Source organism: Artemia sp. Qi Xiang Cuo, chromosome 14 (genome assembly GCF_049724085.1).
Source record: "Artemia sp. Qi Xiang Cuo chromosome 14, ASM4972408v1, whole genome shotgun sequence".
NCBI classification, from domain to species: domain Eukaryota; kingdom Metazoa; phylum Arthropoda; class Branchiopoda; order Anostraca; family Artemiidae; genus Artemia; species Artemia sp. Qi Xiang Cuo.
The window spans coordinates 20731425-20745586 of record NC_142807.1 but is presented as its reverse complement, the minus strand read 5'-3'; the positions used below and the strand labels follow the sequence as shown (position 1 = coordinate 20745586).

Here is a 14162-nt window from a genome sequence, read left to right as displayed (position 1 = left end):
TTGCCGTTATCTTCACGCAAGATTTGCGCTTCCATGGCTGCAACTTGAAAAAAATCGGAGAAAACAATTTACCTGGTTTTTTGCTGCAATGTAGAAAAAACTGCCAATAAAAGTTTTATTTCTATCACGACAAATTGCTTGACAAATCCGTAGGTCGGCAACTAAATTGCTATGATTCGTGAATATTGTTCCTCTGTCTGCGTGAACATAAAACTACCCATAACAATATGAGGGGTAAATAGGGGCGTGCAACGTTTCCAAAAAAACTTGAAGTGACCATCCAGGAAAATACACAATCTCCCTCAAAGGATTAAAGATCCTTGGTTTGCTCGAATCCTTATTTTTTTTTTTCGCTGAATAATATTAGTTTTGCTTAGTTGAATTTCGCCCACTAATAGCAAGTATAGACATTAAACAGTATAAATTATGGAAACCTAACCCCAGCAAAACGTAACCTAACGTAAGCACCTCCCCCACCCTTAATATGCAAATATATGACCCAAATCATAAAAGACCAACGCATTCTGTTTAAGTCCAATGCATTATATCATCCATCTGTATCAGGATCTTTAAATCCACAAGAAGGTCAATGGTGGAATTCTGCTGATTCGCCCAGGAACGTGAGAGACGCGGATGTCAACAGTAGTTGTCTTATGCGCCTCAAGGCGTGCGAAGACCTAAGTCTGTGATTAATAATTCGCCAGTTTTTACTTTTCTAATGTGCCCCTCACTAAATGTTACCCACCCCCTGAACATACAGAATATTACTAATGTTGTAAAATAATACTAATTAGTCAAAATTGTTAACGTTTTTGATGAAATTTTTATCACAACTTTTAATTTTCTTCTCCTGAAAAGCAGACATGTTTCATGCGACATGTTTCTATAAGGAGCTGGTAAAATTTTTAGCTTTCTGTACTCTAGTCCCAGTCTCACAGAACCAATTGAAGATTTGACAGATGACATTATTGGTAAGAAACAAGTGGGAGCACAAAAAAAGAAACTTCCATGGCACTCTAGTGTACTAAAAGAGCTTTTTACTGACATTAAAAATTTATCGAAAATAAACTTTCATATGTTTTGAAAGTTACCTTTTTTGGGCTTAGATCCCTTTAATACTAACCGAACAGAAACAAAGGGACTATCTGTAAAAGCTTGGGGACTCGAAAAACTTCTCGTTCTTTTTACTGGCTTAAAATTTCACTCTGAAGGTTTTAAAACGAATCAAATTTTTAAAAGGCGGAGTTATCATTTTCTCTAGAAATAAGGAAGAATTTGACTGGCTTAGGAAAAAACAGTCATAGGCGAAAACCAATTGAATTAAAGCACACTTTTACCAAGAAATTATAGCAAATTAATTCCGATGCATCATCACGAAAAAACATATATGCAATGTTGAATGATGAATCCTATCCGATTTTGCTCTTTTATATTTCATATAATCTACACACAGAGCATAATATTTCACAGTTCATGGAGAATATATATTAATTAGTTGAAGACGAGAATATAAATTATAATTTTCTACAAAATCCCAGAAAAAGATGTTTGAGAAAAATCACAAATCTCTGCTATTAGAGATTTACAGTCTTCTAAACAGAATTATGGGGAAATGGGAACAGCGGCACTTTCACGTGTTTATCGCGTCTGTGTCGGGTTTTCTTTTTGATTAGAAACTGTACCAGTCCACTGCGTCTGGAATCAATATTAAACGGGGCGTTTCGACAGAATCCGACAGACTAAAATTGACCAGAACTGTTGATTGAAAGTATTGGAAACTATCAAGTCCCTAAGCTGAAACACTGCGAAATAAACCGAAATTGCAAAATTTAATTGATTGAATTCGCTTAAAATCGATTCGAAAAAATCGAATTATGCCTCTCTGCATGCCTTGTAATATGGTGCTATGTATAAGTTGTATTATGTTAATTCAATAAAACAGTACTATAATAATCCTAATCCTAGCAAAATTGATGAGTTTAACACTTAAGTGGGTACTTATTAAGAATCCAGAAAACACGCGAGAAGTGAAGTTTCGTTAATGCTAATGAAATAATACAAAATGGGATGGAAATATAATAGTTCAGAAACAAATTTGGGCTATATATTTGCACATTAGGGGATGGGGGTAAAACAACATATACTAAATACGTAACCTAACCTAACCCAGTTACCTGTTTGCCCCTTCAACCCCAAAAAACGAATGTTAAAATCTTTGTCACGGATTGAGCAATACCTCACTATGCAGGGGAAACCTGTTTTTCATTAAGCATCTTTGAGATTTCGATGCGGTCTTTCTCGCATGTTTTCTGGATTCTTAATAAGTACCCTTAAGTGTCCAACCCAGTATTAAGGAAAATTTTACAGGACAATTAATGGAAAAAAAATGGCCTCTCAAATTAACGACTTGCGTAAAAGCATCATTGGTATAAAATGATAGTGCGAAATACTTGAGGGGTTTGAGATAATGCTTTACTCGAAAAAGGTACTGAATTGAAAAAGACAAAATATACAAACTTTGTTGACAGAAAAAGAACAGTTTGCTCGATTTTTTTGTTGCTTGGCCTTTGTATTTCAAAAACAAACAATAGTAGCAATAGCAGTGGGCTGACAGCATGCATTCTTGTTTTTCTTCTCAAAGAAAAGATGAAGAAAATGTTACTAAAAGCAATTTATGGATAGAAAAAAGTACACACGGGGGAGGGGGTGCCAAAGCATGGTGCATCAGAAATTCACACTGATTCAACATTCCTGGGCAAATCTTATTCAAATTATCAAGTCAAATTTGCTTCTTTGACTATTATACAGCCTACCCTACAGACCATATTCCCTATTGACTATTATACCCTATAGACCGGTAGTCAAATTCAAACGGTCATGTTCAAAATACAACTGTAAAGCATTTCATCAACAACACCATATAACATTCAAGCGAAAAAGAATATTTTGGATTGGAACATTGCCGTTCACCGAAGAATAATTGTCCAGAGGCTCTTTATAGCCTAACTATTTTCGTTTAAGGTGCAACTTAAAGCATATTCTTCTCTAATCCCAAGCTTCATTTTTTGTGTATAAACATTTAATTCATAAGTTAACTCAAAAAATAAATTAATATCTTTATTTGTTGTTTAATTGTAGTTTTTATTGTTTATTTATGCAATATAGTATATAAACAACTAAGCTTCAAGTAACTTCCTAATCAAACAGTTCGTGATAACGAATTAAAGTAAGGAGCGATCCGGCTCAATAGTAACCGAAAATCTAAAAAACGGAATTTTAATACCAACAGATGCGTCAAAAGAATTGGATTTTTATGCCAATTTCAAATATATCAGTCTCATTAAGTTTAGTCTTACCCACCAAAGGTTACGAGTCTGAGAAAATTTGCCTTATTTTTGAAAAAGGAGGAAAGACCCTTAAATGTCATAAAACCTTAATGAAAATCACACCATCAGATTTAGCGTATCAGAGAACCCTACTATAGAGTTTTCAAGCTCATATCTGCAAAAATGTGTAATTTTGTATTTTTTGCCAGAAGAAAGATCACGGAGGCATGTTTATTTGTTTGTTTGTTTTCCCCCAGGGATGATCGTATCGACCCGGTGGTCCTATAATATCGGAAGGGGGCTCATTCAAACGGATATTAAAAGTTCTAGTGCCCTTTTTAAGTGACCAAAAATATTGGAGGGCAACTGAGCCCCCTCCGACACCCATTTTTCCCCAGAGTTATGTGATCAAAATTTTGAGATGACCATTTTGTTCAGTATAGTTGAAAAATCAAATAATTGTATCTTTAGTTGTAAAATGACCCTCAGAGTCCGTGGGGAGAGGCTTGTAAGTTATGAAATTTGCCAATTGTGTACGTATATTATTTGTTACTGGGAAGTATGCAGACATTTTTTTTTGGGGGGGGAGACAAGGGATGGATTTCTATCGGTAGAATTTTCTTGGAGAGGGACATTTCTGGGGGGTGTGTGTGAATATTACAGGGGAAATGTTACACTGGGGGGATTTGACAGAATTACTACACGAAATTCTTTTTAATAGTCTTACATTCTGTTTGCCAAACTTTTCATGAGGAGATAATCTGGAGGAATTAGCCAGGGGCTTTTTCCGCGTGTTTTGTTTTCTGAGAAATAATTTCCACGGAACGGGGCATTTCTGGAGTGATCGAGAAACCTTAATTAGATATTAAAGTCTTATTAAATGAAAGAATGCTAAGGAGAATTTTTCAGGCTGAATTGTCCGCAAGTAATTTTACAGGGAGGGGGATTCTCAGCGAGGATGGAACTGTCTGGGGTGAACCTGGTCGGGGGGGGGGTGCACTTTATTTTGGATAAAATTTTCATGGAGGAGTTTTCCGTGAGGGAGAGCGGTATATTTCATGGAGGGTGAGTCAGATTTACCGGCATTAATTGAAAACGAACAGAAATTATTCCATTTATGAAGGGTTGCCCCCTCCGCAATACCTTACTCTTTACGCTAAAGTTTGACTGTTTGCTAAAACTGAAACACGGGGGCCGTTTTATTAGAATAGACAGCTTTTTTTAAAAAAAATGCTAATAGCTTAAGAGTAAAAAGCAAGGTATTGAGGAGGGGGAAACCCTTCACATACGGAATAAATCTGCCAAAATTAAAACGCAAATTTCGTGTTAATTTTTCATGTATGGTGAGCCAAATTCGAACCTGCATTTGTTGAAAAACGTTCAGAAATTAAATTAAAATTTTTTTTTTTTTAACTGAAAGTAAGGAGCGACAATAAAACTTAAAACGAACTGAAATTATTCCGTATATAAAAGAGGCTGTCCCCTCCTCAACGCCTTACTCCTTACACTAAAGTTTTTATGGTTTTAAAAGGCAATAAAAATTGCTTTAAGAGTCAAAATTTAGCGTAAAGAGCGAGGCTTTGAGGAGGGAACAAAGCCTGTTTTATACGGAATAATTTCTGTTCGTTTTAAGTTTTAATGTCGCCCCTTACTTTCAGTTAAAAAAAAAAACTTTTTTTTATTTAATTTCCATTAAGCAACAGTGGGCGACTCTGTAGTCACGACTCTACATAAATCTCTAACTCAAATCCCTAAGCCTCAAATGCAGCCTCATTGCTTTTGTCCTCAATCGTAAATACAACGACTTCGAATTTAGACGCTCCTTTCAAGCAGTTCGTGGTAAGGAACTCTAAGTAAGGAGCGGTTCGGCCCAATAGTAACCGAAACTATAAAAAAAACTGAATATTTGAAACAATAGATAAAACATTTAGTGGTAACGAACTGTAAGTAAGGAGTGACCCCGCTCAATAGTAACCGAAACTCTAAAATACGGAATTTTGATACAAATAGGTATATCAAAAGAATAGGAGTTTTATGCTGATTTCAAATATGTAAGTTTCATTAAGTTTAGTCATCACTGTAGTGTAGTGTCAGTGTAGTTCCATTAAGTTATCCATCAAAGATTACGAGCCTGAGAAAATTTGCCTGATTTTTGAAAAAAAAAAGGTGAAACACCCACTAAAAGTCACATAATCTTAAAGAAAATCTTACCATGAGATTCAGCGTATGAGAGAACCCTATTGTAGAGGTTTCAAGCACCTATCTAAAAAATGTGGAATTTTTTATTTTTTGCCAGATGAAAGATCACTAATACATGTTTATTTGTTTGTTTGTTTTTCCCAGGGGTGATCGTATCCACTCAGTATCGTAAAGGGGCTCATTCGAACGAAAATCAAAAGTTCTAGTGCCTTTTTTAAGAGACCAAAAAAAATTGGTGGGAAGCCAACTAGGCCCCCTCCCAGGCCCTCTTTTATCTCAAAATCGTCAGATAAAAATTTTGAGATAGCCATTTTGTTCAGCATAGTTGAAAGGCCGAATAACTATGCCTTTTGAGATATCATGACGCCCACAGCCCCTGAGAAAGGTCTAAGTTACAAAATTTGCCCATTGTTTGCGTATAGTATTTGGGGGGGAGTATTTGCGTATAGTATATTCGGGGGGGGGGGGAAGAATTTTCCACTGGTAGGGATTTTCTACGCAGATAATTTTCCATGGGGAAGAAAGTTTCCAGAGGGTGAATTTTTCAGAGGAAATTTCACACTGGGGGAATTTGTCTAATGTCTTGCTTTCTCATTGCCGACTCAATTTTATGGGTGGAAGTGTCGAAGGTAATTCTCCGGGGTAAATTTTCCCCAGGATTAAATTGTCTAAAATAATAAATCCGTGGGGAGGAGAGGCTTTTCCGAGGAGGAGTAGCCAGATTTTCTGGCATTATTTAAAAAAAACAATCTTTAAAAAAGAATAAGTTTTTTCAATTGAAAGTAAGGAGCAACAGTAAAACTTAAAACGAACAGATATTATTTAGTAAATGAGGAGGGTTACTCCTCTACAACACCTCATTCTTTACGCGTTTGAAAAACTTAAGTGTAAAGAGCAAGGTTTTGTGGAGGAGTAGCGGCCCTCATATACGTAATAATTTCTGTTTGTTTTAAGTTTTAATGTTGCTCCTGAAAATACTTGTTTTTTTTTATTTAATACATAAAAAGAATTGGGGTTTTATGTTGATTCCAACCATATGAGATTCATTAAATTTAATGTTAATCATCAAAAGCTATAAGCCTAAGAAAATTTGCCTGATTTTTGAAAAAGGAGGAGGCAACCTTGAAAAGCCATTAAATTTTAATGAAAATCGAACCATCAGATTCAGTGTATCACAGACCTGCTGTAGAAGTTTCTAGCTCCCATCTGCGAAAAAGTGGATTTTTCTTTTCGTCACAAGAAAGATAACTGATGTGTATTTATTTTTGGCTTATTCTTTCTTTTTCCAGGGGTGATCGTATCGAACCAGTGATCCTAAAAGGTTGGAAGCAAGCTCATTTGAACGGAGATTCAAAGTTCTATTGCCTTTTTTAAGTGACTAAAAGATAGAGGGCGGCTTCTCCCTCCCGCGCCCCTTTTTCCCCCAAGGTCCTCGAATTAAAATTTTGAGATAGCCTGTTTAGTATAGTTGAAAGGTCCAGTAACTATGCCTTTAGAGTGATGTGTCCCCTTCCATTCCCCGGGTAAATGGCTGTAAGTTATGAAATTTGCTAATTGTTTACATATAGTATTTGTTGCTGGGAAGTATACGGAAATATTTCGGGGGGGGGGAGCATTTTCCGCGGGAAGAACTTTTTTATGGGGAGGGAAGATTCCGGGGGTGAGCTCTCCAGGGGAAATTTAAAAGATGGGAATTTGCCAGAATTCCTATACAAAATTATTTTATTTGTCTTACTTTCTCTTTGGCTACTCAAATTTACATGTGGAGTTGTTCCATAGAAACTGTCTGGGGGAATTTTTCAGCGGCGTTAGATTTGTCTGATGGGGTTTTCCGTTTGGGGGTGGGGGTCGCAGGAGAAAATCTCCGTGATGGAATTTTCTGAGGGTGAAATTTTCCACGGGGGGGATTTCCGGGAAAAATTTATTCTTTGTTGAATAGCAACGCAAAGTTTGGTTTTATCCTAATAAACATGATGACACTTTCCTTGAGAGGGAAACTGTCTATACCACCCATTTGTCTTCAAACATAAATGATATTAAAACTGATACAAAATCCGGCAGAATCCGTTTTATTTGCTGGACTGTGGAGCGTTCGAAAAGTAGCGTTCAGGATCCTGCATCGTTCTTCGATACAGTTTTCGAACAGAACGACAATTTTGGTCTCAGGTCGCACTTTACGATTATGTGTAAAGCTCCTTGCTTATAATCATAAAAAAAAACCCGTAAAGATGCAACAATTATATATTTCAGTAATTTTTTAGTGTGTTGAGGAACAAAACTGAATCCCTTACACCCCCGTTCAGCACAATTTTCTTTCAGCACACCCCTTTCAGCATAAAAAACTGAGCCCCCTTTCAGCACAATTTACGGATGAAAATACTTTTTTTTCGCTTGAGCTCATCGGATGGAAATGTCACCCAGTTTGTCAGCTTTCGAAATTAATTTGCCGACAGCGAGAGCAGAATCTTTTCCTAGAGAGACTTAAGCATATAGGGAGTGACAAGTCTAGCAAAGACTTAGTTTTTTCTGAACTATAAAATAGAATTTGTGTGCACATACTCTCGCTATACGACTTGATATTTTATTCTCTTTTTTCAATTAAACTACTGAGCTTCTGAATTAGAAGTTAAAATTTTGTTTCACGAATCCTAATTTCAGCAAAGCTAGAAAAAGAATTCTTTTCATGCCTATACTGTTGGATTCACAAGTTGTATTATACACAATCAGGCATATCTAAATACAGTTAATATCATGGAAAACCCAAGAGCCTCTTCGTCCACACCACAACATCCAATTGGGAGAAGGGGATCCTTGCAGTATCCGTTGATCACCCCCGTGGCCCACTAATCTTCATTGGAGTTCCTTAAATCTGATTATAAACATATACTTTAAAGTATTTTAGATAAACAACCCGCCCCCCCCCTCAGAAGAAACTCCCAAGCTTTAAATCAGAACTTTTGAGATATTCTCTGAATGGGCAAAGACCATATGATTGGAATAGTTCTACCAGATAGCCCCGAAAGATGTTGGGAAAAATGGCAAATCCCCCAGATTTGGCTGGAATGAGGTCAATAAAAGGTTTTCAATGATCGATCACAGTGAAGAGTAAATAATATTCAAGTTTTACAAAACGCGATGACCTGGTCGGTCTTTTGGTCTAATGAGGGATTTAAATGTTTAAATAAAATTTATATTAAACTATATTTTCAATAAATTCTTGTACTTGTCTGTTAAAAAGGTGGCCGGCGTTTACCCCCCCCCCTCCCCCAGCGAGTACCTCCCAGAAAATATCCACCGCAGAAAATACCCCCTCCCCACCGGAAAATATCCCCTGGAAAACCCCCAGGAATACCCCCTGGAATAGCCCAAATTATATATTTCCCATATATTTTGTCACTTGTCTTTGTCTTGTCTCGCGCTAAGCTGAAAAAAAAACTAATGAAGAAACCGGTTTTGTTTTCGAGTTTTACAAAGCGTAAACTTGAGTGAGTGGCGCATAATACACAAGTACCAAAATTCTTTCCCCTTACGGAAATAAAAAAAAAAACTCAAATAAAATTCTCAAATTTGGAAAGCCTTATTTTCCACGGGGGGAGGGTATTTATCGGAGGGTATTTTCCACGGGGGTATTTTCCGGGGGAGGGTATTTTTCGCGGGGGTATTTTCCGAGGGGGTATTTTCCGGGGGTTATCACTGGGAGGAGGGGGAGGGGTAAACGCCTAGAGCCTGTTAAAAAGAACGCACTTAAGAACTACGCTGTTTAATTTTTGTCAAAAACTGGTTTCCCTTCCTGGATCGGTTATGATTTGCTTGTTTTGAGTGAGAAAACTACGATGTATGTATATTATTTATTAAATATTCCATATATAGAGGTTGTTAGGGGTCAGTTAGGGGTCAGTTCAGGTATTTGATATAATGTCTTCTAAGGGGTCTGCTTTCCCCGATTCTTTGTCGTAGTTTCCATAAAAAAAATTTCTGAAGTATTATATTATAGTCATCATGTTTTGGTATATTTCATGAGAATTAATCTAACTTCACTTATTGATTGCGTTCCGTTTAATAGACAAGTACTAATTCTTTTGTTTTGGATGCTTGTTGGGAATTTTTTAAGCTTTAGAGTGCAGCTAACGATTTTCGCAGACCCGAGCAAATACCAGACATTCTTTAATATGTTATTCTTGAAAAAAATAAAGACTTTATTCGATTGAACGAGTGATGCCTTAAAACTTAACATTCAGTCTCAATTTTTGGCCCCAAAAATACAAAAAGCTGTAAAACGTAAAATGAGACTATATGTATAAAATGCCTATCATACAGTTCGTGGTAACGAACTGTAAGTAAGGAGCAACCCGGCTCAATGGTAACCGAAACTCTAGAAAACGGGTTTTTGATACCAATAGATACATCAAAAGAATCAGATTTCAATGCTGAATTCAAATATATAACTTTCATCAAGTTTAGTCCTACCCATCAAAAGTTACGTGCCTGAGAAAATTTGGCTGATTTTCAAAAAAACGGGGAAAGACCCCCTAAAAGTTATAGAACCTTAATGAAAATCACCATTAGATTCAGCATATCATAGGACCCTATTGTAGAGATTTCAAGCTCCCTATCTACAAAAATGTGGAATTTCGTATTTTTTGCCAGAAGAAAGATCACGGATGCGTGTTTATTTGTTTCTTTGTTTTAGTTTTTTTGTTGTTTCTTTTTCCCAGGGGTGGTCGTATCAATCCAGTAGTACTGAAATATTGTTAGAGGGCTTATTGGAACGGAAATTAAAAGTTTTAGTGCCCTTTTTGAGTGACAAAAAAAAATTGGAAGGCAACTAGGCCCCCTCCCATGTTCATTTTTTTCCCAAAGTCGCCAGATCAAAATTTTGACATAGCCATTTTGTTCAGCAAGGTCAAAAATATGATAACTATGTCTTTTAGGATGACTTAATCCCCCGAAGTCCCCGGGGGGAGGGCTAAAAGTTATGAACTTTACCCAATGTTAACACATAGTATTGGTTATTGGGAAGTATACGGAAGTTTTCAGGAGTTTTTTTCTGGTAGTGGGGGGGGTGGGTGGGTCGGGTGTTATGTTGGAGGATCTGTCCATGAAGGAAGTTTTCATGGAGGAAGGGAAATTGTCATGAAGGGGGCGCCGGACTTGCCAGCATTATTTCTTGGTTATTGGGAAATATACAGACATGTTCAGGAAGGATTTTTTTCTGGAGAGTGGGGCTGGAGGAGGGGGTTACTCGAGAGAATCTTTCCGTAGAGGATGTTTCTTTGGGGTAAGGGACATTTCTATGAGGGGGGCGCCGGATTTCCAAACATTATTTAACAAACGATCAGAAATTAAATTTAAAAAAAAACAAGTTCTTTTCAACTGAAAATAAAAAGCAACATTAGAACTTAAAACGAACAGAAATTATAACGTATATGAGGGGGTTCTCCCCCAAGTCAATACTTCGCTCTTTACGCTACAGTTTTTTTTAATTCTTTCAAAAGAGCTATCTATTCTAATTAAACGGCCTTTGTGATTCAGGGGTTTGTGAATTAATTTTTTTTTTTAACTTTTAACGTAAAGAGCGTGGTATTGACTAAGGGGAGACCCCCTCATATACGTAATAACATATACGTAATATAAAAAACAATAAAAAAAACAAGCGATAGCCTACGGCTCAATAGTAATCGAAACTTTTAAAGACGGAATTTTGATGTCAATAAATGTATCAAAAGAATGGGTTTATAATGCTGATTCTAAATATATAAATTTTATTAAGTTTAGTATTAGTCATCAATGTCTACAAGTTTGAGAATATTTAATCTATTTTTTAGAGAGGGGGGAAACATCCCCTACAAGTGAAAGAATTTTAATGAAAATCACACCGTCAGATTCAGCGTATCAGAAAACCCTATTACATAGGTTTCAAGCTCATATCTGCAAAAATCTGCAACTTCGTATTTTTTGCCAGAAGAAAAATATAGCCTACGAATAAAGAAGTTAGTTACGTAAGTTAATTTGTGAATTACGTCCTAACCAAATTTAGAGACATCCATTTAGCAAAAGAAAAGTACAATTTTTATACAAATTTTGTTTACTTATTCAATGACGGTGAGCCAAAATAAAAGCTCCATTAACTAAAAAACGATCAGAAATTAAATAAAAAAAACAAGTTTTTGAAACTGAAAGTAAGGAGTGACATTAAAACTTAAAACGAACAGAAATTATTCCGTATATGAAAGGGGCTGTCCCCTCGTCAACGACTCGCTCTTTTCGATCAAGTTTGACTCTGTCTCACAACTTTATTTTTTAAAACAATAAAAAAGTTTAGCGTAAAGAGCGAGGCGTTGAGGAGGGGACAGCCCCTTTCATATACGGAATAATTTCTGTTCGTTTTAAGTTTTAATGTCGCTCCTTACTTTCAGTTTAAAAAACTTGTTTTTTTTATTTAATGTTAGTAAGATCAAGGTTGAAAATAACAAAGAAATGGACCGATTCTAGGGCTGAAGCTCTGCAACTACGGAAAATAATGATTACCCTTATTCCAAAGTTATTTTTCAAACTCTATCGAAAGCTTTAAAATGTTTCTTGAAATTTAACAAGCTCCTTACGATAAATTCCAAAATATCATGTTTAGTCCCCTTAGAATCTCATCCTGGTCCCCAGCCCGCAAGAATTTGAATTCAAACAAGAGATATACCGGTAAATCCCCTTAGGAAATAACCGTTGCTTAAAACAGGTACTAAGAAAGGAAATAAAAGACAGCTGAAAAGTACGGTTCGCTCTTTCGAACTTGTCAAGGACTGGTTGTTTGAATAAAAGAATTTTTACTCTACTAACATTTGAAAACCCATTTGAACTCCATTTGAAAAAGGATAGTAGCCATGGCATCACGCACGCAAGAGCTTTCTTCCAGGGCGGGGGGGGGAGTAAAGAACAGAGGCTATTTCATTTGATAATCTGAATGGCCTGAGAAGCACCCATACCACTATGGCCCTTAAAAGGACTGGTTTAACACTAAATTCGAGTTCTCGTTCTTACCCCATAAGCTGTGGAACAAGACGTTTGAAAACCCCTTTTTCCTCAAGCTGTTTATGCAAAAGCAGAAGTTTTTTTTATTCGTAGGGAGTGTCGCCTCTCAGATATGCTAATACATTTCCTAAATTTTGAAAATCCCCATTGATATGGCTTAAAATACTACCCAAATAACAGGAATTGGATTTTCAGAACTAAAGCCAGAGAAAAAGAATCTTATGGCTGAAAATTAAGGTAAAATGTTGTTTTGTCAAAATTTCAACCAGTCATGTAGGCAAATTTCAGGATCCTCTAGAGGGAGAAGGAGAGGAGATAAGTACTTCAAAATACCTTCCCAGGAGATATTTTAGCCTGTAGACCCATCCCTGAAAGTTTCATTTTCCTAACTTCACCCCTTTCCAAGATAGGTAAAAGTAACTAAAGTAGAATTTTACCAAAATTTGGAAAACTTTTGTCAATAGTCTATGAATAAATATCTAGGCCTTAGGGGGCGGTGGTTGGGATGCAGTTACACGGGAAGCGACTTTAAAAATCCAATAAATGTTAATATTTTGATTATAATAAAGTAAATTTTTTTATGATAGGCCCAGCCTAGTACACAGTTCATAAAAGGAGTCTCACGCCTAAATTATCAACCTTTTCCCTTCCCTGTCGTCTCTCGGGGGCAAAAATCACTCCACCAGTTATTAGAGTCCATAGGTCTTTCACGCTTTTTGGAAATCCTTTAATTTAATTTCTGGGACGTTTTAAGGGCTATGCTACTGTTAAGTGCACAAATATGAGTAATCAAAGGGTTACATATTTACAATCAAGTCAGTTCTAAAAATTTACTTCCTTTGAAACTATTTATTTTCATAACGCTAAACTGTACTACCTCACCTCATCTGAAACATCCCTGGGCAGATGTCTCAACTGAACTTGTCTTCCCTGATGAAATTTTTCTTTCACGTGTCGGATTCTGGCCTCTTTTGACAAACATTGCTCTTTATACTCCAAAGAGGCCCAGAACTGATCTACCGTGGGACAAGCCCCGACAGATATATCAGCATTTACGTTTAAATAATCTACAACATCCAAATTCCCGTATACTTGAGCTGCTGTTGCACTTGCGGCCATGGTCAATGATCTACTGACGAGACATTTGAGTTCTGAGACAGGTTCTCCTCTTCTTGTAGTAAGTGTTAAAGAGCCGGCATGCGCCCGTGGGAACTTCCCGCTCCCTTTGGAACGCTGCACGTCGGTCCGCTGGAAACGATAATAGACAGGATCTGTCACTTGACATAAAGGGGTAAAAAAAAGCATTTTCATGTAATTCACTAATTTTTTGTTCAATAAGGATTTCCAATTTTTAGAATGTTCCTTTTGAAGCTACAGCGGTCAAGTATGGTTCTGAAACCTGGACGCACCGAAAGACGGGGGACAATTTATTAGATGTTTCCCAGAGGAATTGACTAAGGGTTGTTTTGATACCCACCTTACTGGCCCAATTTCCAAAAATAAACTGTACGAAAAATCTGGTTCTATCCTGATTTCTAGGGCTGCAATAAAAAAAAAAGGCTGAGAAGGCTAGGACAGGTTCTAGGGATGAAAGATGGCAGATGGCCAAATATC

General features: G+C 36.6%; 1 protein-coding gene across 1 annotated transcript in view; it reads right to left on the bottom strand.

The window, feature by feature from the left end:
- LOC148944248 (uncharacterized) overlaps positions 1-13667 on the bottom strand; it is a 270221-nt gene extending 256554 nt beyond the window's left edge. Inside the window, exon 1 of the mRNA XM_089100235.1 lies at positions 13431-13667. Within this exon, the coding sequence (XP_088956361.1) occupies positions 13431-13667 (237 nt within the window). The remainder of the gene's footprint in view (positions 1-13430) is intronic.
- Between the last annotated feature and the right edge of the window lie 495 nt (positions 13668-14162).